Source organism: Carassius auratus, chromosome 17 (genome assembly GCF_003368295.1).
Source record: "Carassius auratus strain Wakin chromosome 17, ASM336829v1, whole genome shotgun sequence".
Classification (NCBI taxonomy): Eukaryota; Metazoa; Chordata; class Actinopteri; order Cypriniformes; family Cyprinidae; genus Carassius; species Carassius auratus.
Window position 1 is genome coordinate 26,480,736 of NC_039259.1, and position 21,022 is coordinate 26,501,757.

The 21,022-nt window shown below is 38.1% G+C and overlaps 2 protein-coding genes across 3 annotated transcripts; both read left to right on the forward strand.

Moving 5' to 3' along the window:
* Nucleotides 1-4,110: 4,110 nt before the first annotated feature.
* Nucleotides 4,111-8,946, forward strand: LOC113117780 (zonadhesin-like). 2 transcript variants are annotated; one of them, XM_026286699.1, is made up of 7 exons: nucleotides 4,111-4,304; nucleotides 4,813-5,306; nucleotides 5,689-5,860; nucleotides 5,963-7,732; nucleotides 8,046-8,113; nucleotides 8,262-8,305; nucleotides 8,767-8,946. In XM_026286699.1, the coding sequence occupies exons 2-7, from the start codon at nucleotides 5,106-5,108 to the stop codon at nucleotides 8,810-8,812; spliced, it is 2,301 nt and encodes a 766-aa protein (XP_026142484.1). In that variant the 5' UTR covers nucleotides 4,111-4,304; nucleotides 4,813-5,105; the 3' UTR covers nucleotides 8,813-8,946. The 2 variants fall into 2 exon arrangements, with proteins under 2 accessions (XP_026142484.1, XP_026142485.1); XM_026286700.1 differs by having other exon boundaries at nucleotides 4,112-4,304; nucleotides 5,963-7,726.
* Nucleotides 8,947-10,720: 1,774 nt separating this feature from the next.
* Nucleotides 10,721-20,331, forward strand: LOC113117777 (adhesion G-protein coupled receptor G1-like). Its single transcript, XM_026286694.1, has 17 exons — nucleotides 10,721-10,913; nucleotides 11,001-11,078; nucleotides 11,180-11,266; nucleotides 11,727-11,870; nucleotides 12,237-12,386; nucleotides 12,727-12,801; nucleotides 13,109-13,874; nucleotides 13,952-14,120; nucleotides 14,199-14,330; nucleotides 14,458-14,568; nucleotides 14,644-14,680; nucleotides 14,779-14,876; nucleotides 16,044-16,159; nucleotides 16,402-16,667; nucleotides 18,664-18,754; nucleotides 18,838-19,121; nucleotides 19,254-20,331. Exons 1-17 carry the CDS (start codon nucleotides 10,850-10,852, stop codon nucleotides 19,388-19,390), a joined length of 2,805 nt encoding a protein of 934 aa, XP_026142479.1. The 5' UTR covers nucleotides 10,721-10,849; the 3' UTR covers nucleotides 19,391-20,331.
* Nucleotides 20,332-21,022: the final 691 nt, after the last annotated feature.

Here is a 21,022-nt window from a genome sequence, read left to right on the forward strand (position 1 = left end):
AATAATATATACTTTAATAGCATAAATTATATATATATATATATATATATATAGCTTTGTAATCATTGTGTAATTTACAATCAATTTCCAAATGAATATTGTCTCACACACAATATTTTTTTTTTCAATGTTGGCTTCATTTTTTAAAACGTTAACTCTTGCATTTTATTTAAAATATATTATTCTGTTGATTTCATTTGTCCTATACATTTCTTTAGGAAATACACTCAGAAACAGCTGCCAAGATAAACACTTGAAGAAAAATGGACTTCTAAGGAATATAAGAGTAGAAGGTTCGTCTGATTGTTGTCTGTCTTTAACTCTTGAAGTTTTCCTCTCCTTCATTCATTAACTGAAGTAAGAAAGACTCTGAAGTGTTTGTACATTTTTGTCTGGGAGCTGATTATAGACACACATCTCTATTCCAGCACGTCGAGTCACATGAGTGCAGCGAGTGAATGTCCGTGACCTCTGACCTCTGATCACTGCTTCATTCAAACACTAACACAGCTGAGCTGCTGATCTCTGAACACCTGCGATGACATCATCATCTGCCGTCCCACTGGGAAGCCTCTGTTCTCACTTTACAACATTCTGCCCTGAGTTCAAACACACACACACACACGCACACACACACACACACACACACACACACACACACACACACACACAAATAGTTTTAGTTAAAGTTGTAATCATTTTGCGAGTGGACCGTGAGTCTTCATCATCTCAGTGCAGATGAACACGGAGCTAACGGTCATTTCTTCTGGCTGTTTGTTTGTGGCTGATGTCCAGTGTTAAGTGCCTCCCTTTAACCTTGTAAAAGAAAACCAATTAATTATTAATGGCAGAAACATGAGCGCTGCTTTGTTTTGGCCATTTTAAAGATCCTGGGGTCATAAATTATGTTTACTCATTTTCTCTGGATCTCTTGGACGCTGAGAGAATGAGGTTTGAGCTTTCCTGTAGTTATGTAGAGATTGACTAACAATGCAAATTAATGGATAATGCATGCATTGGATAAATAAAAAAATGCAAGTATCAAATAAATAAAAAAAATTTATAATAATAAAAAATAGTAATAATAAATGCATACATTAAATAATGTATCCCTAAAATAAAAAAGGAAATGCATGCAATAAAAAAAGAAAAATAGGAATGTAAGCATTAAGTATATAAATGCATGCATTAAATAATGTATCCATTTAATAAATAAATGAATGAATAAATAAACAAACAATAAAATACAAAAAAATAAATAACTAAATTACATAGAAAACAAACAAACAGACAAATAAATAAATAAAAGTAATGGATGCATTTAAAAACAAATAAATAAATAAATATGTAAATAAATGCATGCATTAAAAATAAACTTATGAATAAACAAATGCATGCTTTAAGTAATGTGTGCAATAAAGAAATACACACATTAAATACATAAATGCATGCATGAAATATAAATGAATAAATCAATGCAATAAACAAACAAATAAATTTGATATAATAAATTAATAAATGAATGAATTAAACAAAAAAAAAAAAAGGAAAAAAAAAAAGATTAACTTTCCCCTGGTTTAATTATCCTTAACCTGTAAAAAGACACTGATATGTTTCTTTGGTATATTCTTCCTGTTGATCAGGTGAACTATAACACAAGGGTTCCAGCTCTGTAGCAGAACATCATTCAATCCGTGCATCTCTGTGTCTTCATCCACTAACAGTTCACACTGATGTCTTTAGCATCGACTGAAATACGGCTCTCCGCTGCTTGTACTGTAAATCAGACCAGAGTTATATTCAGTCCTGAATGATTCAGTGTCACTGTGATTGAGCGGCTCATACTAAACCTGATTGTCAATAAAAGAGCTGGTTAGTTAGATAACTGGACTAATTACAGAATACAGCTCATGCAGTCTTGAATCGGAAAAAAAAAAGTATATTTTTAATTAAATTGAATGCAGCCCAGGTGAGCAGAAGAGACTTCTTTCACACACTGAACATATTACAGTCTCAAGGTTTCATGTGTATCATTATTGCAAATAAACCCTTCAGGATGGTCCTGCTGGTTTCTTTAGTCTAGTCAGCTGTCTGTCCATTATCATACTCTAATGAACAGATTCTCACACTCACGCGCTACACAACTGGTGAATGTGTTTTGTCAGCTCTGACCTCGTTCACACACACAGCTGCTCCTCTGATCGAGGGCATGTTCAAACCTTCTTTCAGTATCAGACACAGCACAACAGACAGAGACAGGCCAGAAAAACAACACATAAAAAAGAAAGAAAAGGAAAATAATAAAACACTTAAAGCCTTAATGCATTATAAAGTAGTTTTAATGCATTGCTTATGCCTTGTAGAGCACCTTATAATGAATTGTGCAATCTCATGAATATGTGTAACCACATTTAATACATTATAACACTTAGCAATTCATTGTTACGCAATGCATTTTAAATTCAGTTAGAATTATTTACGACAAGATATAATGTATTACAATGAAAATTATGAATAATTGCAATGCATTTTACCCTTTAATAACCTTCATTATACTGAACATAAAGGCTTTTGAATGTATGCAATAAATGATTGCTTGCAGTGAATAAATGAATGCATGCAACATATTAGGGAATGGATTAATTAAATAAATGCATTTAAAAACGTATGCATTAAATAAGAAAATAAATGAAAGCATTAAGTAAATGCATGCATTAAACAAATAAATAACTAGATGCATGCAATATATATATATATATATATTTTAAAGCTTACAATGAAATGATGGCCCATGTTAGCTTTATGGGACAAACGTTAATTAGTGAATAACAGACAGCAGCCCATTAATGAGAGCAGTGACAACATGGTCAGACGCTGCTGGATCAATCAGTGTGTGTTCAGTCAATAAAAACACTGATCGATCCGTTGTTTAATGTGAAATCTGGCTTTACAACCAAAGCCTGGCATTAATATCTGTCAGGATGCTTTTCTGTTCAGATCCTCGAATGTGATTACAAACATTTAACAGCATGTGTTCAAGCTTTAGAACCTATAAATAAAGAAATTAAGCTTAAACAAAATAAAAATTATATATATATATATATATATATATAATATTATAGAGCTGAATTGAGTCATTGGGACTGACAGTGGACTCTCATGCTGGACATCATGCCGAAGATCATATTTCAATATCTGGTAAAATAATGTTTAAACTGATTCGTGTGATTTGATTAAAGGTATGTTTTACAGTTACAGAGACAAAGCAACAAACATAATTCCTTTTTTTTTTTTTTTTCAAACAAAGGATTGAAAAGATATTCAATTTCAAAAGAATGGAAATTGCTGTTGAATATACAGGGGGAACACCTACCTATAAAGTGTTTAATCAACGCATTTCCAAGAAAACACACTTTGTTTCAAACACTTCGGTGAGAAAAATAAAATGCACCTGGAGATGATTTCCATCTTTACTATTCTAGCCAGTGAGTTCAGATAAATATAGGGTCAAATATAGGGTGCGTTACAGTTACAGTGACACAAGAGGGCGCTATTTCTCCATTTACTCTTTACATTGAGAGCTTCTTCATGTTACAGTGTGTTTGCATTCGAAGCTTCTAGATTCATCTCGAGATTGACTGAGATGTGAATGTTGATGTCATAAAGAGCCTGATGTCTCAGGATCTGACATCACTGCGAAGAAATAATGAATTAAATGAAACATTTAGGCCTATGTTGTACTGGCAGATATGCATCTTCACTCGTTTAAAGAGGTGAAGTGTGGGGGGAATTAGTCTATGTATTCATGATAAAAGCTCTGAAAACAAGCTTTAATACCATACGCAGCTGTGGTTCACGTGGATGTAAAAACGTGTCGGGAGTACAATATCATTTCCTAATTTCAAACACTAAAGGCTTCTACTTACATGTGTAAGTAACACTCTCTAAAGGAACTCAGATATATATTCACAAAACAAAAACTCGAAAGAGAGAACCGACAGAGAGACAAACATTCAGAGAAACATTGTATCATCTGGCTGAGCAGGCATCGGCTTCTCTCATTGGTGCAGGGGGAGGAGTGGGCGGGTCTAGATGAATCAGCCAATAACAGCGTGATCAGATCCCGCTCTGCTTACACGTGTTGCTAAAGAATCTCACTCCTAAATCGTAACATACGGACGCTTGGTGGGTTCCCTATATCTATTGATTGATTATTTATTTATATTTGTTTATTAATAAATCAGTCAGCGGCGCTGACGTCATTGCATGACGCGATCCCACGATTCACTGAGATTTTCCACTCGGTAAGTAGAACAGTTAATACAGATGTAAACAATGTTTGTTTGTTTTCACATATACTCCTGCAAGGTAATATCAGTTCTGATGTGTTTTTAGTTATTACAGAAGCTCACAAGCTTTGCCACGAATTGTTCAAAAGCCACACAAAATAATATTTTTTAATAATCACACAAATCTTACCAATTATAAAGAATACAAATTAATTCATAACTACAACTGTATTGTGGCTCATCACATTTTTTCAATATGTCATTATAAAGCAAATAAAGTCTAATTCTCTAAAGAAGGTTACGTTGTGGCTACACTGTAAACTATTTTCCATGTCTGTCATTGATTTGAATTATATCAGTAATAAAAGGGAACAACTGAAATATCGAAATCCCACCTGTGCAAGCCCATTTTATTCCATGTCATACAACCCAAAACCCAATCTGCCAACACCAATGAAGAAAATACTGGTAAAGATGTACAAGTTTAATTCTGAATGTTTTCATTTTTGCTTTGTTTTATCAGGTTCTTCAAATTTGCCAGCTTCCAACATTCTCCGTTATTTTAACCACCCTCCACACACACACACACACACACACATACACCAAAGGCACTTTTAAAAGCCACATCTGTGTTGTTAACCTGTACTTGTCTCTCTGTAGCTCGCTCACTCTCTCTCTCTCTCTGTGTTTACATCTGTATCTGTCCATCTTTCTGTTTCTCTTAAGAGGTCCTCCTACAAAAACTTTCTTTATTTCTAGCACGTTGTCTCTCTGTTTTTGTGTTTTGTATTTCTGCTGTATATTTCCTGTCAAGTTATGACACGACCCAAATTCAGGCCCTGTCCGTATTGCCAGACTCCCAATCAGGCAAGCAGGAACACTTGTCATGTCTGCTTTGGAAGTCTGTACATTAAACAAAGAATAAAAGACAGAGTGGTGTCTCTGGACAGCCGGTGGGGGCAATCTGTGGTGAACAGCAGAAATGCTGCACGTATCGTTGATTCTGCCCGTATTGCAGTAAGTAAAAATGCTAATTTTTCATAAATATTATTTGAAGTGTAACTGAAAGCTCATGTTTAGACTAGTAGCAGTATAGTGTGGCCTTTATAAACATAGTCTTAGTTTATACAATGAAGACTCTTCATTTTTAAATTGTGTTAAAGAGAAACAATAAGTTGTCAAATAATGATTCAGTGAAATTTAACTTTGATCTTATGAAATAGAAGATGCATTAATGTTTTTTCTCAAATAATAATCTTTATGAATCAGATCAAGGCTCGGTTTCTTGCATTGCACTCCATTAAATTACCTTAAAATGAAATTGCTTTATACAGTACTAATGTATCTAATAATTCAGTGGGTTTAACTAATGTGTAGTAACTGCTTTTGGTTATTTCAGGTATGTAAGCTTGAGGCAGTGGGTTACAAGCCCATTTTATTTATTGGCAAACAAAATAAAAAGGCTTCAAATAAGTGGGTTGCAGACATAATTACCCATCTGCAGCCCACTCCTGTCACAAGAAGTTGTTTGGAGAAGATGCAAAGGGCTTATGAATTTATCCTTACTAAAGGTAAGAGTAAGATTTTGGTTCAGAAAAAATATTATTTCAAATACATGTATTATTCTTTGTTAATATGTACAGGTTTGAAATGAATTCAAACTTGTATTAAAGGAACCTCCATGGGTAAACAACTGGACAAAGACATTCTCGTAGCAGAGCAGCACAACAGTCGCAGTCAGGAGCAGTGCAACGGTTCCATTTTGGACCTGGAGAGCCTCACCGTGGAGCAGCTGGAGAGCCTCACCGTGGAGCAGCTGGAGAGCCTCACTGTAGAGCAGCCGGAGAGCCTCACCGTGGAGCAGCCGGAGAGCCTCACTGTAGAGCGGCCGGAGAGCCTCACCGTGGAGCGGCCGGAGAGACCCACCGTAGAGCGGCCGGAGAGACCCACTGTGGAGCGGCCGGAGAGACCCACTGTGGAGCGGCCGGAGAGACCCACTGTGGAGCGGCCGGAGAGACCCACTGTGGAGCGGCCGGAGAGACCCACCGTAGAGCGGCCGGAGAGACCCACTGTGGAGCGGCCGGAGAGACCCACCGTAGAGCGGCCGGAGAGACCCACCGTAGAGCGGCCGGAGAGACCCACCGTAGAGCGGCCGGAGAGACCCACCGTAGAGCGGCCGGAGAGACCCACCGTAGAGCGGCCGGAGAGCCTCACCGTAGAGCGGCCGGAGAGACCCACCGTAGAGCGGCCGGAGAGACCCACCGTAGAGCGGCCGGGGAGACCCGCCGTAGAGCGGCCGGAGAGACCCACCGTAGAGCGGCCGGAGAGACCCACTGTAGAGCGGCCGGAGAGCCTCACTGTAGAGCGGCCGGAGAGACCCACTGTAGAGCGGCCGGAGAGACCCACTGTAGAGCGGCCGGAGAGACCCACTGTAGAGCGGCCGGAGAGACCCACTGTAGAGCGGCCGGAGAGACCCACTGTAGAGCGGCCAGAGAGCCTCAGCATAAAACAGGAAAGCCTCACTGTGGAGCGGCCAGAGAGCCTCACTGTAGAGCGGCCGGAGAGACCCACTGTAGAGCGGCCGGAGAGCCTCAGCATAAAACAGGAAAGCCTCACTGTGGAGCGGCCAGAGAGCCTCACTGTAGAGCGGCCGAAGAGCCTCAGCATAAAACTGGAGAGCCTCACCATGGAGCAGCTAGAGAGCCTCACTGTAGAACAGCCGAACAGACCCACTTTAAAGTGGCTGGAGAGCCTCACCGTGGAGCAGCCGGAGAACCTCACTGTGGAGCAGCCAGAGAGACTCACTGTGGAGCGGCCAGAGAACCTAATTGTGGAGCAGCCAGAGAGCCTCACCATAAAACAGGAGAGCCTCGATGTAGAGCAGCCAGAAAACCTCACCATAAAACAGAAGAGCCTCAATGTAGAGAGGCTGGAGAGCCTCTGCGTAAAACATGAGAGCCCCACTTGGGAGCGGCCGGAGAGACTCATTGTGAAACAGGAGAGCCTCACCGTGGAGCGGTTGGAGAACCTCACAATAAAACAGGAGAGCCTCAATGTGGACCAGCCAGAGAGCCCCACTATAGAGCAGCTGGAGAGTCTCCCAAAGAAGTCTGAGACTGTATTTATTCTCAACCTTGTTCCTCTCTCTTCCCCATGCTCTCCAACTTCTCTCTCTCCTACATCTTCTACTACATTTACAGCTTTTCTTCCTCCACACTCTTCTCCACCTCCAGTGCCACGCTCTAAGTCTTTGCGGCAGAGGAAGAAAAGGTCAAAACCCTCAATCTGTTCACCAGCACATTCTGCCACCTCTGTCTCTCCTCCGTCTCTCATCACCACAGATATCTCCCTCCCACAGTCTTGTCCTCCACCTGCTGCCTCCTCCATCTCCCAGTCCTTGAGTCAGGAGGGGCCATATGTGAAGAAGAGAAGAAAGGGTAAGGGTATGGTAATACACACTTCTAATACATTTGCTCTCAGACAAATCTGACTTCAGGCAATGTTACTTAGCAGTGTCAAAGTGACCAGAGTCCAAGGGCTGTGCTTAATGTCAATCACTGACTCTAGTTAAAATGGCTTTGGGAAACCCAGCCTAGTACATTTTACTTGATCAACAAAAAGCAAAGTCATTTGGACACAAGTGGACATGACCACAGATGACCACACGAGTGAAATGATAACATGACAACTTGAGATTCAACTAAAAAACATGCCACTCATTGCTTAATAAACTTTCCTTATCTTTTGATCATTAAGGTTGCCGAAAATGTAGCAGGCAGAAGATCTTCCTATTTGATAAAATAACTGGAGAAAGAATACATAAGGTAAAATTTATTTTATTATGCTGCTTGCTTGTCTTAGTGACTGATTCTGGCCTGTAAAAATAATAAACCAGTATGTTATGCCCTGTTCAGTGATTGCATAAACAGTTTAAATAATTAATACTTTGTGTGTGTGTGTGTGTGTGTGTAGGGAAAAGCAGAATTGAAAGTCCACTGGTTGCCTTGCACTATGTGGTAAGTCGTGTTTCATTAACTATTTAATTCCATTGCGATGCTAAGTAGTCTCTTCTGTGACCAATATGATGTATGCAAAGCTGGAAGCTGCATGGAGGCTCTTTTATTGATGCCTGTGGCGAATGAAAGCTCTCTGGTCACAGAGGTGAAATCCTCCTCCGAGGTAGCCTGTAGCAAGCTGATGCAAGGTTTTCTAGGACATGGCCGAGAGTCCGTAGTCTGTAGAAATGCCAGATATGCTTAGAGTGCAACATGAAAACATGCTGAAATTGTAAAACTTTTTAACTATTTTGCAAGCCATAGCCCCTTTCAAGCTCATCCAAGAGTGTTTTTAAACGATTAAGTAGCCAGGGTTTACGCCACCTTATCAAATATCAATAAATGTCATTGTACTCTCTAAATTAAACCTAACAGTGATCCTGATTTTTGTTCTGTGTTCTAATGATATGTGCACTTTACAGTGGCAGAACTTGGGATGACACATGGGAGCCTGCCAGCGAGTTCTAGCATGTTTTGCCTGAGTCTCTTCAATCTCCATCACTCACCATAAACACCTGGACTCGTCAAGCACACTTCAATTCTGAGTGTTTGTTGTTGTTGTTGTTTTGCTTGCTGTTCTTTATTAAAGTTTTTGCACCCTCTTTTAGTTTTTTATTTTTTTTTTACACCTTCTGCATTTGTCATGAACTGCCTGTCAAGTCACCTTTTTTTACATAGCACTTTAAATAAAATTCATTGCGTCAAAGCAACTGGGCAAGACTCCACACACCTGTCCATGCAGCCATGTCTATGGTGACCTCGGAATAAGAGAGAAACAGACTAATATTAGCATGGATGGCATTCTTCTAATGATGTAGCAAGTACATCGGGTGATATGGGAAGTGTTTACCTAATCAATGCCTAAAAATCCTTTAACGGATTTGGATATTAAAAGCATATTAGTATGTTATGTGTATGCCAGGTTAAAGAGATGGGTCTTGAATCTAGATTTAAACTGCAAGAGTGTGTCTGCCTCCCGAACAATGTTAGGTAGGTTATTCCAGAGTTTAGGCGCCAAATAGGAAAAGGATCTGCCCCCCGCCGTTGATTTTGATATTCTAGGTATTATCAAATTGCCTGAGTTTTGAGAACGTAGCGGACGTAGAGGAGTATAATGTAAAAGGAGCTCATTCAAATACTGAGGTGCTAAACCATTCAGGGCTTTATAAGTAATAAGCAATATTTTAAAATCTATATGATGTCTGATAGGGAGCCAGTGCAGTGTGGACAGGACCGGGCTAATATGGTCATACTTCCTGGTTCTAGTAAGAACTCTTGCTGCTGCATTTTGGACTAGCTGTAGTTTGTTTACTAAGCGTGCAGAACATCCACCCAATAAAGCATAACAATAGTCTAACCTTGAAGTCATAAATGCATGGATTAACATTTCTGCATTTGACATTGAGAGCATAGGCCGTAATTTAGATATATTTTTGAGAAGGAAAAATGCAGTTTTACAAATGCTAGAAACGTTGCTTTCTAAGGTTTAACCCACAGTTTTAGTATAGGTAAGTTTACAGGAACTGTCGGTCTGTTTTGCATTCCACAATATAAATGTAATAGCATTATATAGTTCCATTCACATCTTTGTTTCTCTATAGCCAAAATATATTTCATTTATTAATAAGAATGATTACTTACATTTTTATATTTAACTGTTTGCCTTTAATTGCATAAAATTTTGATGAACTGCTCAATTCGTGTCTTTAATTTCTAGTTGAGAGAGTATACTTGATGCATTTTTGGGATATATCTGAATATATCTGTGTTGATCATTACTGAAACTGTTAGTTGAATAACTGAATTGTGCTTTCTGATATCTGACCTCATGTTACTGATTTATTATATTTACTGAGTATAATGATGTGATCACGTGTGTGCCAGAGAGACTCATACAATCAACTTCATTTACAAAGGAATTTGCATCTTCAGGATGTTACAGAAGGTCAGACACATGTGGATACAGATATTTTTGCATAGATATTGGAAATGGCATTTCAAGGAACGTCATTTGAAAACACTCTGAATTCGGAGTTATTCTGAATGCTATTCTTCATCATGATGGACTTTCAGTGGCTCCAGTAAACATCTAGTCTTATTATTAAACTTATTAATGTGTGAATGTCATTTATTAAGCAACAAAATAACAAAGCAAGTCATTTATTGTAAAATAAAAAAATTAGGTGCAAATTGCATTTTGTTCATTTTGATATTTTAATAAAGCAAACATGATTTGATAAACAAGATCTGAATGTAACTGTGTACTGAAATTCACAGCTAAAGCCCAAATACATAAATTTGCATGTTTGCAAATGAACTGCATATCAGAGTCCAGCGTCTCTTGAGCTGCTGCTCATAATCAAACAGCTTCATATCTGAACGCATCAAAATCTTGGATAGTGGAATTTATCTCAAGAAAATTATTTAGGCCGTCTGATTTATTTCCTATGCCTGTGGAAAACAAAACTAACTTGTGTCTCTATCAGGTCGCTGTCTCTAGGAATTATGTTTTGGAAAATGCTGAATTTGCTGTGGCTGATAATCATCTGTTGTGTTACGAGTCAGATGAGTATGTTTCCTTCAAAAAATGCATTTATCATGCCAGTGAATGTTGATTGGTGCACATCGATGTAAAGCGTTGTCTTTGTTTGTGCAGCCTGTTCAAAGATGATGATAATTTGCGAGACAGACATAAACTCGAGCAGCTTCAGCAGTTCAAACACATCTTTTACAGGTACATGAGAGACATACTCAATGGGCTGTGAATATTTGCTTTCTGATAGTGCTCATGAAGAACAACAAATTCATTGAGCCGATGTTTTTCTTTCCTTCCAGCCATAAACATGACATGTTCACCAGGGTATGAAATACTGATAGGAAACTTTTGCATAGTGGATGTCCAACAAAACACATCGGTCCTGGGTAACAGTCTTGTTTTTAGTAGCATTCATTTACGAATATAATCTTTATTGATATTTTGAAATAGCATTCATTTTTATATCTACAGCTTTGTTTAATTTTAATTTAAGTTTTAGTAATTTTGTCATTTTTATGAGTTTTTTTATTTAGCTTCAATTTATTTTTATTTCAGTTTTAGTAATTTTAATACCCCGTTAGTTGACAAGGCATATTAAATATTATGTTTTATAAAACGTTTTATTACATATTTTAGCTGTTTTTTTCTTTTGTCCAGTCAACTCATATAACAATATTTTGACTTATTTCTTATGATTGAACCAATCTATTTCTTTGTATTTACTTTTAGTTTAGTTTAAAGCAAACAAGCTTCTTACTATGTAAAGTTAAACCAACAACCTTTTCAGTGCCTGCATGTATTTTAATTATAAATGTGAAATGTTCAAATGTTTTCTCTTGTTTCCAGGAGAATGCAATTCATACCGTTTCAACATAACAAACGATGGGGGGAATTATAAAGTAAGAATGAATGACATGGTTAAAAACATTATAATGTGGTTTTTACCGAGTGGATCTCGATGTCTTCCATCAGAAGTCCTGAATTCATCAGGTACATGTCTTAGGATCGTATAACACACATGCAAAACTGCATATGGATGCATGTACTTTCCATGCATTTGTGTTTGCATGCATGCTCTCTGCTGTCAGTGCCAATGACGTCATAGCTGGTTAGATTTTGAACTTTGAACATTCCATTAATCAATGAAAGGCAAAAATAGACTGAAAGACCGTATTGTTTAAAGCGTTGACTTGACTTGAGAGTATATACAAATCAAACTATTTGAATGAAGTCTGTGTGTTCGTTGTCCTGCGAGCTCTGTAATGAGTTCCCGAGAAAGAGCAGACTAATTTAGACTACTTCAGAACAGTTATTTGTAGTTTGTGTTGTAGAAATTTAATCTCTTGCATTCTGCAGGATCCACATCAAATAATTATGGGACTTGCCAGACACAGCAAAGCAGCTCTACCACCACCCAATCTATTTCCACCATTACTAACAACCCTAGCAGCTGCCCTAACAGATCACCCATCAACACCTCCTGCAATAACATTTATCCAGATGCATGTAAGATTTCACACTTTTCTATAATCCCACCAGCTGTCATTGCAGCCAGATGCATTGCATTTTCCCGTACTGTGAGTTCAATGTCTGCTATCTATGCTATCTGTAACAGTCTGAGTGTAGGCTTTCATGTGATGACATACAGTACTCATCTGGTTAGACTGGTTTAAGATTTATATCTTATGTCCTAAATACCAATAAATTCCAGTGTGCATTTTACAGCCTTTTTTCAATCAACATAACATACAGTAGAATACAAAATATTAGGATAAATATCAACATTTATTTACGTGAAGACAGATTATGCACAGTTATGTTGAATTATGTGTCATGTTCTCTTTAGGTTGTTTGAAAACCCCTCCCGTTAATCCTGAAATTACATGTAGAAACGCCTCATATGGAAATGATACATGCACTGGTAAGTTTGAGTCTTAAGATCTTTAAAGTTTGATTTCAGAATCAAAAAATATTACAATATGAACTGACAGTCTTCTTATTTCCAGCATAGCTGTAGGCATACTATTATGACTTGTTGTGCCTTTTAAACACAATGCACTTGTTTGAGAAATTCATTAATTCGTTTAGTGCTATAAGTTAATAGCATGACAAAATCATAGCAATAATATGACTAGACTATATGACCATTAAATATGAGAACTGATGAACAGATATCAGATATTGTTTAAACTGCAATAAAATGCATCCACTGTTTATTTGTGTTTAAGGGAACGAAAAAAGCAGATACATAATGTATTTAAATGGCAGTGAATGGATGTGTGTGACCTGCGATGGTGAAAGATCGACAACTCCCCAGCCAACTACTAGTTCAACATCATATACTACAACTAACACTCCAACTACTAGTTCAACATCAGATACTACAACTAACACTCCAACTACTAGTTCAACATTGCATACTATTAACACTCCAACTACTAGTTCAACATCAGATACTACAACTAACACTCCAACTACTAGTTCAACATTGCATACTATTAACACTCCAACTACTAGTTCAACATCAGATACTACAACTAACACTCCAACTACTAGTTCAACATTGCATACTATTAACACTCCAACTACTAGTTCAACATCAGATACTACAACTAACACTCCAACTACTAGTTCAACATTGCATACTATTAACACTCCAACTACTAGTTCAACATCATATACTACAACTAACACTCCAACTACTAGTTCAACATTGCATACTATTAACACTCCAACTACTAGTTCAACATCAGATACTACAACTAACACTCCAACTACTAGTTCAACATTGCATACTATTAACACTCCAACTACTAGTTCAACATCACATACTTCAACTAAAACTCCAACTACTAGTACACCATCACATGCTAGTTTCATGACAGGTTGGACAACTCCCGAGCCAACTGTCCCACCACCTGAGATAATTTTCACTCTATCTAATAAAACAAATCAGACAAACACAGTTCAAGTTCAAGACCCCCAAGAGGCAGTGTAAGTGTGCAGTTACCAGCTGATTTCAAATCTAAATGTTAGTTACAGGATAACAAGTAATTAAATGTATTTCACAGAGAAAACTTGGAAAAAGTAGAGTCACTGGTGGAGGTAATGGAAAAAAACAATAAAACCAATGCGGCGATTGTCATGGGGGATGTTATTGGCGTTCTCCAAAGACAACCCAGGGACAAGCCAACCAAAGACATCAACATATGCTACTCTTCGAACCAGAACATGATAAACGTAAGGCTTGAGAGGAATAAAAACATGTCCCTCCGGAGAGGAATTTACATTTAACAATGTCATTTCTTCTTTTCGCAGGTTGTTGAGAGCAACCAGGCTGGTTATCCCTGGTCTGTAAAGATTCCCAGAGAAGCCTTTAATAAATCACGTCAAGAAAACAATGGAAGTGCATTTGTTGGAGTTTTACGATTTAAAAACATGGAAAATAAGGTTTGCATCTGTGTTTTTTTTTACCCCCACTCTTGTTTTTCAGATAATATACTTGGACAAATATTTATTGACCTGATGTATTGACAAACATTTATATTTGACTGCTCTGTTATGGTTTCTCATTTAGGATAAAACTCACACTGTTTTGGGCAATGAGAGCTATGGAATAACGATGGGTGCCAACATCTCCAACCTTACAGACAATATTGACATGACCATTCAAAAGAACAATAAACTGGTAATAAAGGTTTTGTTGCAAAACGTATTATTTTACACCGTGAAATCAAAATGAAAGTAAATGTGTTCTTAACAGGATGGAAATGTGTCCTGCGTTTCTTGGGATGGCAAAGGTAGATTCATTTATGATCCTATTAACAAACCCAGTATATTTTCTATAACTTACGTATATGTATAATTAATTTAATTAATCTCTCTCTTCTCTTTGAAGGAGAGCTTAAATGGACAACGTTCGGCTGTGAGACAATAATCGAAAACAACACCATAAAGTGCTCCTGCTCACATCTGACGTTCTTTGCAGTGCTGATGGTGAGAAGATTCGCAATGAAGAAGAACTTACACTATCATAATTCATATTTCATTTAAAGATCCCCTGAAATCAAAATCTTTTAGTCCACATCCATATGCTAGTGAACTCAAAGGTCAATGTCAAAATCCTCGGTCAGGACACTCTTGTATTTTTCCTTTTTCCTGGATATATAAAGGTTATTTCAATCAGGACCACTTCCGTCAAGTATATTTATGACAATTATAATTACATACAGTTAGTGTTGGTGGTATGGTTATGTTCTGGGCAACACTGGATAGGTACACGTCAGGAACAGCTGACTGTCAGCTGATGCAAGTGTGACTAACGTGGCCTGACTGAACTAACGCGATGCTCGATAATAATAATAATAATAATAAACAATTAAATACAGTAGCTATGTTTGCATGCACCCAAAAAATCCAATCCCTTAGTACCTGAATTTGATGACTCAATTAGGATGGAAAATCCTTCAAACACTTCAATCAATCCAACTGAACTTGATAAAAAAAATGGGATTGAAAGTGGTGTAGACCTAAAATTCCTAATTTAATTCAAAATTATCAATTGGATTCAAAGTAAGAATGCGTTTTGAAATCTACATTTTACTTTTTACAAAATGGTAATGGGATCAGATTAAACATTTACCAAATATTTGCTAAAAAAGCTCTTCTGACATATTTGTCAACATATGACATATGCATCAGCTGATGCACTGTGCAAGCATTGAAGTTTTGTTTGAAATACATGTAATGTGCATTTAAATGAAAATGTGAATCAGATTGCAACGTTTAGGCTTCATATGGACAGAGCCTTCAGAAAATGAAATCAGACTGAATTCAGACTGATGAAAATAAGTATATGTAAACACAGAAACTTGCTTAAATGATTCAGTGCATCCAAATGTTGACGTTATGATCACCTGACAGCTCTCCATTAATGCCGACTAGAGCCATAAAATGAATGAAGATCTCCACTAAAGTCTTAATTTGCTTTGCACTTAATCTCATTGATATCTAGGAGAAACAGTCACAAATCTCTGGTGCTTTTTAATCTTTTCAAGTTTGAGTGTACTTTTTCCTTTTGACATATAGCGTTGTAAAAATTACAGCAAAAAAAAATATTCCAGCTGATCTGTGCTTTTCTATGTCTTTTCTCCAATATTTCAGTCTCTGCCAGCCAAAACATCTTCGGATTTGGAATCATTGACCTTAATTTCTTCTATCGGCTGTGGCATCTCCATTTTTTTCCTGTCCATCGGTTTATTCATGCATTTCCTGCTACGGTAAAGTATCCTAAAGAATATTATATAGTTAGTCCTGTTAAGTAATCAATAAGCACTAATACTACACTAAGAAATAATTTTCACTCAGAAATTGCTAGTGCATTTACAAAGAAACAGCAATGCATTGAATTAAACTTGAAATTTTGATGTGTAAAGACTGAAATGTAATACAAGTGATGAGATCAAAGCTCTAAAGTATTAAAGTTCAGACTATAAGAACAGTTATTTTTGTGTTTTAATAGGAAAGCCAAGTCAAATCAGGCAACAAAGATCCTGATGAACATGTTTGTGGCTTTGTTTCTACTGAATGCCTCGTTTTTGTCAAACGAGAGCGTCGCTAACACAGGAGACAACGCTGCGTGTGTCTTCATAGCGCTGCTCCTGCATTACTCCATGCTGGCCTCATTCACCTGGTTCTTCATTCAAGCTCTTCATATGTACTTATGGCTCATCAGACAGAACGTCTCCATCACAAACTACATGAGGAAGATCACCGTGTTGGGCTGGGGTGAGTTAGAGCAAGAAAATAAAATTGCCATGAGGTTAAGGTATGCTGGATTTAGTAGGGACACTTTCATTGTAGAAAATGTAGACTGGCTGTGTTTACAAAAGTTTATTAATTTGACACTATATATTTACTTTGGGATTCAGAAACAAAGCTTGCATCTTCCCAACTGTAAATCCCAACTCTGTATCCCAATTGTAGTTGTAGTGACACTACAGCTGTAAAAACAGGTGCTGGTCATATAATTAGAATATCATCAACAAGTTGATTTATTTCACTAATTGAGGTGGCTCCAGCTCAGGAGGGGTGGGTGACTATGTAACCCTTTCTGCATACACTTATGTGTATTAAATTGCTGGTGGTTACGTGTCTACTAATAAACTCTGTGAGTTTCCTTTGCAGTGCTCAGTTACAGTGTTCACTAAACACTCGCCAGCACCAGCCATCCGGCTTCATGTTCCGGTATTAGGTGGCTGAGATCACAGGCTTCTGCGGGAGCCTCCTTGATCATCAGGCCTGGCACAGCACTGCAGGGAATTTCATGGATGACCGGCTAGGTCACCTCGAGGGGTCTCCTGGCCGCTTAGTTCCAGTGGGAAGTGGAGTTGGCAGTTACACAAGTCTTCCTGTATATGCTGCCTCAGGTGATGCTCCAGAGGTTTGTAAATTTGAGCTTGCCTCTCCCGTGCGGTTCAGCGCCTCTGCGATGCCTAGGAACCTGTAGGTACACACACTAAGCTCTGTGTACTTTCTGAAAACCACATGGTGGTCAGTGTGAATTTGAACAGTTTGCGCACTTTCTAAAATCCACGTAAATGGTAACTGTGCACGCAAGACTCTGCACACTTTCTGAAATATGGCATACGGTAAGGGTTACGTGCTCCACTTCGTTCCCTTTCTTGAGATGATTAGACCTTGGTTCCTTGGGCTCCATTCAGCCAGTGTGTATTTGTTTATACACTTCAAGCATCGCTTCCCTCAACATGAGGGGCTATTTGGGCGATTCTCGTGGTAGTTTAACAGTGCTCCCCTTTTCCAAGAAGGGTTGCCTATGAGCGCGCTACTCTGAGCTCGGAGTTCTCCTCTCAAATGAGACTGAGTTCTCTGCTTTTTCCCCAGAGCGCTCCAGTATTGTTTCCACAGATCGAGTTGATGACTCTCAAACATACTGTTTTTAGATGCACCCTTCCATCTATGAGCTGCTCTATCAGAGTGCCACGAGAGCCCCTCCTTAGAACAGTATTTGTAAATCCATGCTATGGTAAGTGTGCACATGAAGTCTTTGCACGCTTTCTGAAATCCAGACTGAGGTAAGTTCGCACGCTAGTATTCAGCGTTCTTTCTAAAATACTATATGGTGAGGGCTTCGCGCGGTTGCTTCATGCCCTTTCTTGAATTGGTAAAAGCCCCGTTCATCTTGGGCGCTACTCCACCACTGTATCCTATCTAAACAGAGTGTTGCTACTAGAGATCTGTTGAGACAGCTCCTTCAGCAAGCTTTTGCGAAAGCTAGCAGTAGCCCCTGTGAGACAGGCAAGACTTAATATAAAATGCTAGGTTCTTAGCCGTATCCCTTTAAAGGAATCTTTCCTGATTTCAAGCCTTCAGCTCTACCCATTAAGTTGGTTATATATCTTAGGCTTTTGGCCATAAGGGGTACTGTCACTGACAGCCATCTAACGTCCCAGAGACAACTCCCATGGAAATGGTAGAGTTGGTACTTAGTGTTCGCCATGATTCCGGCCTGCACTCCCCTCAGCATGGCGGGGTGGGCATACTGTTCCCCATAGCATCAGAGGCTGTCACCGGCCAACAAGTTGGTGTTTTTTTTCAATGTATGCTTCAGACACGGGTCACGAAGATCTGTTCCCCATATCGACCCCTAGAGGACGCATTGTCTCGTTCCCTACTCAGGGAACCATGGTTACATTCGTAATCTGAGACATTTTTAAAATCTTTTTTTCTTCAAATAAACCAGTTTATTTCTGTGTGTTTTCAGTGTGTGCCGCTCCGATAGTCGTAGGTATTGCTTCTGGAGGAGAATATGAAGTAGTGACCCTCAACAGTACGTCTGGAAAAATCGCACACATGTAAGTTGGTTTTATGTCAAAAATTCATGCATTTATTGATGTTAAAAGACTGCCTTCTTCAATTCAATATTTTCAAATTACAGGTGCTGGACTACAAATCCTTATATTCACTACATAGTGAACATCGGCTACTATGCTTTAGTTTTCGTCTTCACGGCAGGAATCTTCATCATGATCGTCACTAAGGTCTTTCAGGCCAGAAAAATAAAAACTGTTGATGGCAAGAGAAAGACGTTCAGAAAGCAGCTGATGATGGTGTTGAGTTTGTTCCTGCTCTTCGGTCTGACGTGGTCTGTGGCGTTCTTCAGTTATGGACCGATGCTCATTCCCTCATATTACATATTCACTGTGCTGAACTCATTACAGGGTGAGAAACAATCACATCATTAAAAGGCTTAGTAGAACACTTCTATTTTTTGTCCTGCAGATTTTTGCAAATAATTAGAGCTAAGGATGTTTTAAATGATTTATTATTTAATTTCTCCGATCTTTTTTCCAGGGTTCTTCCTCTTCCTGTATTACTACCACATTCACAATGATGTCGCGGGTCAGTTCTCTGATGATCCAGAAAACACTGACTCCAACACAACCATCACTCAATCCGGCATTACTGCTGTGGAAAATATTTATCACTAGTATAATTAGGACAGAAGGTCTTCTTTGTATCAGATTGATTTCTTAAACTGATTTGTCATTGTTTAAGGGAAAACAGTGTATTCTCACTAATACCAAGCTCACAAACAATACAAAGACAAAAGTAACTTATGAAAAAGAAGAATAGTTTAAAATGATGCATGCACATCCTAAAATAATAAATTTTAGAGAAAAAACTCAAAATAATTGACTGACAATTGTTAATGAAACTTTATTATTGTAGAAGAATTAAATGTGATATAACCTGATATTCCTGATGTTCAATTTATTATAGTTATATAATAAATAGTTATAATCATCATTCTGTCCTCTATATGTGATCATGTGCATTTCAGAAAGTCTCAACCAACACTAAGTTTCTTTTACGAAACAAATTTGCATCTTCGATCTTTATTAGCTATAGGAGCTTGCGTAGATAGCTCAATTGGTAGAGCATTGCGTTATCAAGCGCAAGGTTGGGGGTTCGATTCCGCGGGAACACTTGATAGATAAAAATTGATAGGCTGAATGCACTTTAAGTTATTTTGGATAAAAGCATCTGCTAAATGCATACATTTATTTAATTTTACTATTTGGTAAATGAAAACAACATATGAAACACTGTCAGATTGAACTAATGTTTTCTGCATTATTTAATGTGGTTTACATTTACAGATGCTGTTATCTCTGAATGACTGTCATTAAGCTATAAAATCTCATCATTCTTCATCATGATGGACTTTCGATACTCCAAAATTATTTATTCACTTCAGTCAAACTTGTAAATATGTGAATGTACTTCAAATATGTGAAGGACTGCACTTCATTGTTTCTATGAAAAAAGTTCAAACTTGTTCAAAAATTTCTGTATGGGAATATGAATGTAAATATTGCAAATTAATTTAAACATGGTCTAATTGCCTCTAATAAAGGTCAAGCTTTTATTGAAATTCTGTTTCTACATTTATATATATGTACACCGAACAAAATTATAAATGCAACACTTTTGTTTTTGCTCCCATTTTTCATGAGCTGAACTCAAAGATTTAAGACTTTTTCTATGTACACAGAAGGCCTATTTCTCTCAAATATTGTTCACAAATCTGTCTAAATCTCTGTTAGTGAGCACTTCTCCTCTGCCGAGATAATCTATCCACCTCACAGGTGTGGCATATCTGTCATGATCAGGTCATTGAACTTCCATCTATTCACCACCAGAGGTCATCATCCACAACACAGACTCTCACACTACACAGTACACACTGGACTACATTTCCCATGCTCCATTGCACACATCACATTCACCTGATAACAATCACACCATGCACCTGAGACCAATCACATGCACACAGCACAATCGTCGGACACGCTTTATAAGTATTGGACTTCCCCTCACACAATGCCAAGTATTGTTCTGCACATATCCCTCACCTAGCGATAGCTGCGATATCAAGCCATTCCGTGTTTGTTTTCATAGTCTTTCAGTTTATAGTTTTCTTAGTCTTGTCTCTGTTTCTGTTTTTGGGAAGTCGTGGCCTAATGGTTAGAGAGTCGAACTCCCAATCGGAAGGTTGTGAGTTCAAGTCCCGGGCCAGCAGGAATTGTGGGTGGGGGGAGTGCATGAACAGCTCTCTC

Excerpts from the sequence above, each read along its gene's own strand:
- LOC113117780 (XM_026286699.1), top strand. The coding sequence starts at position 5,106 with ATGACACGACCCAAATTCAGGCCCTGTCCGTATTGCCAGACTCCCAAT. Across the intron at positions 5,861-5,962 it reads TGAATTTATCCTTACTAAAG|GAACCTCCATGGGTAAACAA; the intron begins GTAAGAGTAAGA and ends CTTGTATTAAAG. Across the intron at positions 8,114-8,261 it reads CTGGAGAAAGAATACATAAG|GGAAAAGCAGAATTGAAAGT; the intron begins GTAAAATTTATT and ends GTGTGTGTGTAG.
- LOC113117777 (XM_026286694.1), top strand. The coding sequence starts at position 10,850 with ATGTTTTGGAAAATGCTGAATTTGCTGTGGCTGATAATCATCTGTTGT. Across the intron at positions 14,681-14,778 it reads CGTTTCTTGGGATGGCAAAG|GAGAGCTTAAATGGACAACG; the intron begins GTAGATTCATTT and ends TTCTCTTTGAAG. Across the intron at positions 18,755-18,837 it reads TCTGGAAAAATCGCACACAT|GTGCTGGACTACAAATCCTT; the intron begins GTAAGTTGGTTT and ends TTCAAATTACAG.